This window comes from Lemur catta, chromosome 1 (genome assembly GCF_020740605.2).
Source record: "Lemur catta isolate mLemCat1 chromosome 1, mLemCat1.pri, whole genome shotgun sequence".
NCBI lineage: Eukaryota > Metazoa > Chordata > Mammalia > Primates > Lemuridae > Lemur > Lemur catta.
The window spans coordinates 22,614,832-22,624,265 of NC_059128.1; the positions used below are offsets into that span (position 1 = coordinate 22,614,832).

Below are 9,434 nucleotides of genomic sequence, written 5' to 3' on the forward strand. Positions count from 1 at the left end.
AAGACAGAACAGTGGTCAAGAGAGTGGGCTCTGAAGCCAGGCTGCCTACACACAAATCCCAGCTTTGCCTCTTCTTACCTGTGTGATCTTACATAAGTTATTTAACCTCTTGCCCCTCAGTTTCTTTATCTATAAAACGAGAATAATCATAGTATGTCAAGAGTGGTTGTGAAGGTTACAAGAGCTAATGCAGTTAAAACAGGGTGGACATGGAACAAGTGCTCTATCGTTGTTAGCTATTATTATTATTATATTACATTATTATTCATCAAAATACTGAAGCTTCAAAAACTGTCTCCAAAGGCGTATAACTTGTAAATGGACAAACCCAAATGTATACATGGATCATTTTCCCTCCGGCAGCCATACTCTTTCTTAACCACTATGCTAAACTGTGTTCAGGTTCCAAATTCCTCTGCACCTCAGTTTCCTCATCTGTAAAATGGAGCTGGTGAATGATATCAATCTCATAGGAGTCTTGTGAGAATTAGATGAGCCAATGAATAAAAAAACGCATCTAGAATGTCAGGCCCGGAGTGGTATTCAATAATAGCAATGCTAATGATATTATTATTTTGTCTAAGGAAGGGCACCCAACCTTCAGAGCCCTGCCCTAAAGCCTGCCTCACTCCAGTTCCACCTCTGGGGTGTCACTGCTATGGACCTACACTGCCGAGCCAGTGACGGCAGGGCCAGAGGAGGAGGGGTAAATTAGTCCCATCCCCCAAGCACAGCTTGCAACCCACACTCCACCTCTTCTGCCCTATGAAAGAGAGAGAGGACCCAGCTGATGGGCAGCTGCCCCAGGAACTGGAAACCGTCTTTCTGGAACAGCCTGCAAAAGGAGATAGGGGTCTGGAAAATAATTAGCCCCCAGCATTTGGCCTGTGGTATCTCATTACCAAATGCAAATGCAAGTTCACCTGCCACTCCAAGGCTCCTGGCAAAATGCCTGCCTGACCCTCAAGCTTGCTGAATCTGGACCACAGCGTTACCCATTGCCTGCCCTCTTTGCAGCCTGCAGCTGGTATGCAGTTTCTGCAAAGGGAGAAGGCTCTCTCACCCCACTGAAGCGGGGACGTGCAAGAAGGGTCTTATTTCTTTAAAGGAGGCAGAGATATTATGGGAGGGGGGAGATTTTAAAAAAAAAATTGCTCTTCCCTCAGCAGTTAAAAGAGGGATAATTGGAGCGAGTGGCAGGCGGCTGCTCTGCCATTTAGCATACAGTATACCCAGGAAATCTCACTTGGTAATCACGAGGAGAGGAGGAAAAAGGAGCAATCAGACCCCTATTCAGCCTCCGTTTAGCGACAGCCCCTGCTGACTGGCTGGGCTGCTAGAGAGTCGGGGCTGGACCCATGTAAAGCCTGAATGGTAGGTGGGGAATCAACTCGCAGAAGCAGCATTTCCTCCTTTGTGTACACGTTAAGGTCTGGCTACTGGGCTACCTTCTCCACACCAGGGAGGATTTGGAAAAGGATTATCCTTTCCTCTCTGATTACTCACCACTCCCTTGCAGTCCCTGCCCCTTCCCAAGGCCAGTCAGAGTTGACACAGATTAGGAACAAAGCCATGTTGCAATGTAAGCAGTGTGTGCGCTGGTGGGAGGAGGGGCAGATGCATGTGTTTTTACACAAGTGCCCCAAACAGGAGGACTCAACTCGGGCAATCACTGGTCCCTTAACTACAGTATCAGATGTCTTTGGACCACAGTAAATGCGCAGGGGTAAGCAGCCCACTCTTAGTATATGCCATTCCATCCTAGTTCTGGCTTTGCAAGATGGGGCAAGGCTACAGAATTCTCAACAAAAAGAAAAGTAATTGAAATTTACTTTCAGGAAGGCATACGACAGCCATACAGTGGTGTGGAGCCATCAATCCCACCAACCTGAGTGGGATCTCAGCTTCAGACAGCAGGAGCGAGAGAGGATGGTCACTCCTGGGTACCACACAATAGTGCGCCTGTACTAAGGCTCTGGTTCCTACCACCAACACCCACCACTACATCCACTATGGGATCCCAGCACTTGAAAACCTAACAGCTAAGCTCAAGACAAGGAGCTTCCGGTCTGGGCACCTGCCCAAGTCAGCAGGAAAAGATAGCAGAGAAAGAATCAACTTTTCCTTTGCCAGGGGACTAGGACTTCATGCCTTTTTACTGAATTAACCTAAAAACGTGATCACACGAATGGCATGTGACACAGGTGGTTGGGGAAGAGAGGTCAATCTGTGAAACCTTCTCCATCATTCCCTGGCTCCACCCTACCTGCCACAGGCTGACTTCATGCTGAATGAACTCTTTGGTGAAACTGGTACTGAAATGTATACACCTTGGCAGTGAGTCAATTCTTCACAACCGTAGGGTTGTTGAGAAATTCAATGCATGCACATTCAGAACCAAGAACGTTTTTAAAATAAACAATCAAGTTTAAACTCATTGCAAGGTAATGACAAATTCTCAATAACCCATGAGGGGACTGTTCTCTAGAAGGGCTGAGGATACCTCTTCATTAGCCACTGAGTTTCAAGCCTGCCCAGAACAGGACAGGCTGAGTCAAACGAAAAGCCAGGTAAAAATGCTAGGCCATCGCTCGGCTGTATTCCAAACCAGATATGCATCATTTTAAGATCATTTTGAGTTATTTGCACTTCTGTCCTCCAAGACCATTACTGAAAAGACAAGATTAAATGTCAACATTAACAAGACTGGTTGACCACCAAACGTAACACCTAGAAGTAAAAGTCTGGGACCTGTTCTCTGTCCATGATGTGCCACACTGTTCACTGTGATTATTAATTAGCTTGGGAATCTTGAAATGAAGTTTTCCCAAGCAGCCTGTGCAAAGTTCAGCCTGCAGCCTGAGCTGCTAGTTCTTCACCAAATGAAGAAGATAACTGTGTCCATTACCTCTTACACTGGGCCCAACTCTCCCACGGCAACTATCTCCTGTGTCTTCTGGGTCCTTCCTAGGGAAGATACCCAACAGGGAGTCAGAATATCCCAAAGCACATAAGAGAGAAGGGCCCATCTACGCATCCTCCCTGGGGTGAAGCATGAAGACATTTTGGGGCCATCAAGGTGTGGAGAGCCAGACAGGCCAAGCAAGCAGCAGCACCACGGGAGGGCTAGGAACTAATGGACCACAGGCGCCTCCAACAAGCCCGGCCACAGACATCTGAGGCTGCAGGAGTCCTCACAGCGCTGCCTGCTCTTTGAATGGCTAAAGCATAAAGTAGAAAATGAACCTTCCTTGCCAGGTGCAAGCCCTCACACATCAAATGGCAGGGCCCCTCCTGCAATTTGGGACAATCACGGTCTTGGTGCACAGGACCAACTGCTAAGTCCCTGGTTTCAGTTGTGTGACATGCAATGCAAGGGGAGCAGGGGGAAATGGGAAATTCCTGCTACCCACTTCGCCACATCATCTTTAGGAAAATGGGCAGGGATTTGCTTCAGATATTTAGCTTTTGTGCAGATCTGCTTGACACTTGGCAGCTGCTGTGATTTCTTTCCCCTTAACATTGACAGGTGAGATTTTCCCATTTACCCTCTAAAAATTAACTACGTGTGGAGGCAACGGATATTTTCTAACAGTCTGCAGTGCATTTTTGTGATTGACTAGACATGATGACAATTACCAGGATCAACAGGTAATTTATCAACAGTACATTCTGTTACCTCCCCCAACATCCACCCGCACCTCAACCTCTGCCTTGCTCTGCTCCAAGCCAGCCAAGTGTTACTGTTACGACAGAGTTTGTTTACTCTATTTGTGTATCAGGAGAATAAAGGAGTTATGCTGTGTGTTTGCCTTTTATAGGTAGAGGTATCGATCCATAGCCAGGAGATGATCTGAACCTTGTAGGAAAAAAACATTAAAATATACATATTGCATTTGGCTATTAAAAATTTGACTGCGTACAATCTGCTCTGAAGAAATTCCACTGGAGACGGGGACACACACACACCCACAAAAGAGAGAGAGGAGAGGGAGAGAAGAGAAAAGACAAATTGTATACATATACAGTACAGAGATTTTTTTCCTGCAGCAAAGTGCTGATCCAAACCTGCCCCGAGGAAATGAGTTCTTTTTAAACACAAAAAATGCAATCAGGGATAATCAGCGAGTTAACAACACACTTGCAAGCACCCTGGTCCCTAGAAAGGAAGAATGCCAGCTTTCAGTGCAAGTTCTGAGAACAGAACAGATCCTTTGGGCGAATGAGAAAACAAGTGATCATGTCAGCGTCTTCAGGCAGAACTTTCTCCAAAGCCAAGAAGCTTTGGAACAGCAGTCAGCTCCAGAAGGCAGCTGCTTGTGAGAAGCACTTCAGTAACCACATTCCCGAAGTGTTCTTCTAAACTGGGGTTGCCTCTGCCCCACTTCCCCACCGCTTTTTCCAATGGGTTCAGTGGGGGAAAACAGAAGCCATGAAAGGACAGCATAGATGTCTGGCATCTCCCTCTCTGACAGCCCACCCCCAGGAAGGAAGGGGGATGCGGTGCCCGATCCAGCAGAGGGAAGACGTGGAGGCCCAGGCAGCGTCCCCACAATAGCATAAACACGACCCACAGCCAGGCCTCCAGCAAGACCTCCAGCGTGGCTTAGTCTCCAGCAGGTCCCACCTGGGAAATAAATTTTGTTTTGATTTAAAAACAAATTTTTTTAAATAGCTATTGGTAGCTAAAGTTCACATCAACCACAACCTGATTTAGGGATTGGGCTGTCCTGAAAAATGTTTAAGGAACACCTGCAGTGGGGCCTTACCTGAATGAAGAGATCCTGGGAGTCAGTGGCAAGACTCTCACCTGGCCCCACCCATCTGATCGCCCTTGACCCTGTATCAGATGCTCTTGACCTTGATCACACACTGGAATGATGTGGGGAGCTTTGAAAACATGCAGATGCTTGGACCCCATCCCGAGAGATTCTGATTTAACTAGCCTGGGGTGTGGCCTGGAAGTTTTTAAATCGCCCCAGGTAATCCTACTGTGCAATCAAGGTTGAGAACCACTGTTCCCCCCTATACTACACCACCACCTCCATGAAGAGACCAGTGTGCGGCAGTAACACCAAACCTCTCTAGAAGAATCTAGGGCTTTACCCAAAAAGGACAGGAAGAAACCTAACTTCCTTGCCTCGTGTCATCCTAACCTCCCAACATGTGTGTGCCCGTATGGTCAATTCTCACACTTCCTCACTTCGACAGTTCCTCCTACTCAAATCTGAGCCTTTACTGAGTCCAGGAGTCCTGGACTCTAAGTATTTGTCAGATTACAGCCTGGGCCACTTCTCTCAGATCTGATCTCAAGCAGTCAGAATTTGGTGAACAAGGAAGAGCAGCCTAAGCCTTTGTGCACAAGTCCCTCCTTCCCTCTCTCTGGGAAGTCGTTGTTGAACTTGGGAGGTTCTCCAGTCTCTACTGAGCACTGTCAGCTGCCTGGGAGGCTTGGCTGAACAAGGCTCCAGGCAATCTGAGTGCCTCTTCTCAATGTTTTCAGTACATGAAGAGGACAGGAGAGGGAACCACATCTAAAGAGGAGCCTCATGAAAAGTCCTCATTGCTAGAACAAAGAGGCAAGAAGATCCTTGCCCAGAAGCCTCCTCCACCCTCCAGAAGCCTCCCAGAGCATAGAGAGGGGAGGGGCACAGTGAAAGGACTGGGTTTACAGCAGGGCAGAGTGTGTGCCCTGCAATCCCCCTCCCCTTATTCTTCTTTGCACAGGCATTCCTTGTGCTGGGGATTATAAGGAGGAAGTTTCCCGATCCATCCCTAAGGGTCTATGTCTCAAGGGGTCAAGAGAGACAGACATAACCACTTTGTCAATTTCCATCTGCCCTCTGCTGACCCTGCTAAACTGTGCTGCCATGGAAGGGACCATGCTGGGGCACAGACTCATCAGTTGTCTCCATATGACCCTTTGAGTTGAGTACAGAGCCCATGGTTGAGAAGCCAGAATTCTTTTCCTGCTGAGATCCCACAGACTTTCCGCTGAGAGCAAGCAAAGGATTTCCACCACCTCCTCAGGGAAAGGGGCCCGATTATCTAGCAGGTGGCTAAAGGTGCTCTCACTATAGAGCTGGTTCCTATCAGGAATCTTGGCCCTCAGCCCATCCAGTAGGCGGGTCTCTAGCAAGAGAGGGATGGGGAGAGGGCCTTACCTTCCGAGCAGAGCTTGCCACCATAGCCAGTGGTAGAACAGTCACAGGTGGGGTGGCCATCCAGGAGAAAGCAGATCCCACCATTTTCACAGGGACGCTCACCACAGGATCCCTCAGCATCCAACTGGATGCCCTGGCTCCCCAGAAGCCGAGGCTCCGAGTTGCCATACTTGAGATCCAGGATTAATCCCGTGAAGCCGGGCATGGCCTGTACTCCATCAAGGGTCAGGGCAGAAGGTCGTATGTCAGCGGGGACTCCACCGAGGAACAAGTCACTGACCACATCCATGTGGGGCCTCTGGGCCTGCAGCTCCCCAGACTGGCCCTCGCCATCAAGCATCAGCACCGTGCGCAGGCGGTCACGGCTCACCATGAGGAAGTGCCAGCTGCTGTCGTTCACCTGTTTGTTGGACAGCACCGCCGTCTCAGCGCAGTCCATGCTGAAGCGGAGCTGAACGCGGCCGTCCACCAGGGAGAGGCAGAGGAAGTCGCAGACGCCGCCATCGTCCAGGTAGAGGAGCAGCCCGGTGGACACGTTGGTCTTGAACTGGAAGCTCAGGTCGCTGCGCGTGCTGGCATCCCAGCGGAGGTAGCGGGCCCACTGGTTGGGGAGGCCCATGAACTCAAGGCCCAGGCAGAGGCCCAGCAGGGACCCCAGCACAATGCTCACCTTCAGGGTGAAGAAAACCGAGGGGAGAGTGAAGCTCATCATGGCTACTGGGACGGAGCCCGGAGGAGCAGACAGGCCAGGGAACAGCCCTCGGGGAGGATCTCCCTTGGCAGTGGGAGGGCGAGAGCAAGACAAGACAGAGACAGGGGACAGAGAGCACACACGAGGGAGGAGGCACACACACAAATACCGAGGGTGGGGAAAGGAGAAAAGTGAAAAGGCCCCAACTGGGCACACAAGCAAGAAATTCAATTAAGAGGCAGAGGGAAAAGACAAGGCCAGCAGAAGAGGGGGAAAATCAGATACGAAAGTGAGGGGCTAGAGCAGAGAGAAAAGTGTCTTTCTCCAAGAAAAGATCTCAGCTATCCATGTGGATCCGGAGGCCTTGATTCGAGGAGGAGAAGGTGCGCGAGGGTGGGAGGAAGCCTTCAGCGTTGCAGTCCTCCTGAGGGACCCCTGAGCACCCCCAGCCAGGGAGGCCAGGGAGGGGGCTGGGATTGGGGGCGCTGCACAGGAGGAGGCGTGAGCGGTGAGGTGAGCAGGTGAAAGGTAGAAACAGGCCAAGGACCAGTCCTGAAGTTCTACCTCCTAGCAGCAGCGGGCCGTGGGGAGGGGGCCAGCCAGACGCCCAGTGCTCATACACAGCAGGGCCCAGGGCAGAGCGGAAGCAGACTCAGGACTCATGGTGTGGCCAGAGGCAGTGCCGCCCATAACTCGCCTCTTAGGACTCCGGAGAACAGACCTGTGGGAAGAAGGGGAGGGAGGAAGGAGAGGACAGGAAGATTAGGGCCATAGATCAGGAAAATATTGCATCCTATTTCACAAGTATTGATGGAGTGCTGACTTCAAGCCAAGCTATTCTAGTGATTCCTACAGTGCTTACTGCTTCAGACAGAAGGGAGGGCCCGGGTTCTTCCAGAGCCATTGCAGGACCTTGAGCCCCACTCCTAATGACGCATCCCGTTTTTCCATATGCAAAAATAGTGTAAAATCAGCACATTTTTATAACATTTATATCACCTGGTTACACAGCCAAAATGTATTTTTAAGACAAGTACTAACATTTTATACACTCAAATACCCACACACAATATTTACTTATTTACCTAATAAAAGACATGAAAATGACATTAATTTTTTTTTAGATTTTTCTTTTGCAATTTGACAACCCATTGTAGAAGGCCTAAGACAGCTTCCTACCCTTAAATTTCTGAAAGAAATTTATAAAAATCAATGCAAATAAATTAGAAGGTGAGTAATAAACAAAACAACCCACTCTCTTGCTAATACTGGGGGAAAGTTCTTATAGAAAAAATACGTGCTTTGAGGTTTTTATTTTTTTAAAAAGAAAAGGCTGAGTTTGAACCCTAGTTCCTGTATGGGGAATTTTGAGAAAATTTCTAATTCCTGTATGGAGAACTTTGAAAAAATTTCTTCACCTAATTTGAGCTTCTATTTCCTCATTTGTAAAGCAGAGAAAATAATGGCCTCTTTCCAAGATTAAGGAGAGGATTAAATGAGATCGGGTGTGGGAAGATCCTAGTATGAGGCTGTATGCATTGCAGGTGGCCCATAAATACTAGGTTTCTTCTTTTCTGATTTCTGGAACAGTAAGGAACGGAAAGAGGCGCTGTTAGTGTGGGCCTGCGTCTGTGTCAGTGTATGTATGTCTGTGGAGATAGGGCAATATATAAAAAAAACAAATACTAACAAAAAAATATGAAAACTGCAGAATGTACGGCAACTGAGTAGTTAAGAAATGCCAAAGACTACGGTATATTACATGTATTTTTTAATGGTTAGAAATGGTCAGAAGTGCAACAGTGTCCAGCCCGGTTGCTGAGGGCAGACTCTGACCCACCAACCTGGGTTCTCTGTTCAAAGTGAGCAGTGAGTGTAATTTCTAAGAGCTGTGCAAGTTGCTGCTTATTTGGCATATTTGATAATTCACCACGGTCTCCATCAGAACATCACTATCCACTATTTGTTAGGATGACCACATCGGCAAAGCTAGTTATTACCCTTGCTTTGAAGAGGAAGATGCCGTTCTTTAACCAGGAACAAACACCTATTCCCAGTGAACAAACAAATCCGATCAACAAGAGGCTGATTAAATCCATCATAAGGAAAGCCTTTGTCCTGTAAAAGCTTTTATCCACACAGTGTTCCCTAAAGTGTGGCATGAACCCCCCGAGTGGTTCAAGGGCTGCTCAGCTGGAACATGGACTCAGGAGTGTCCCGGTGCCAATTCATACAGGCTCGTGAGGGCCAACTGCTCAAATTCCTGAAACTTTGAGCTGGTCGGTACCACTTTGGTAGCATGAAATCAACTAGGCTAGGAGTATCACACCCCAACAAAAGGCAACCACCACAAATCAGTGTCTTTGAGAAGGTGATATTTAAGAAAAGACTTGAAAGAGGGTGAGGGAATTAGCCATGTAAATATCTAGGTCAAGAATGTTCTAGGAGTAATAGTCAATGCAGAAGTGTTGAGGCTGGAGCAGGCTGGAATATTTGAAGAACAGCGGGAGGCAGGTGCTATTGGAGTGGAATGAGTGGAAGACATGAAGCCAGAGGCAGAAAACAGGAGGCTAGGTCAT

General features: G+C 48.3%; 1 protein-coding gene across 4 annotated transcripts in view; it reads right to left on the reverse strand.

Annotated features, from left to right (window-relative positions):
• Positions 1 to 6,873, reverse strand: part of NRXN3 (neurexin 3) — a 1,488,306-nt gene extending 1,481,433 nt beyond the window's left edge. For all 4 annotated transcript variants that reach the window (XM_045562522.1, XM_045562514.1, XM_045562538.1 and 1 more), the window contains exon 1: positions 6,165 to 6,873. In XM_045562522.1, the coding sequence (XP_045418478.1) occupies positions 6,165 to 6,873 (709 nt within the window). The remainder of the gene's footprint in view (positions 1 to 6,164) is intronic.
• Positions 6,874 to 9,434: the final 2,561 nt, after the last annotated feature.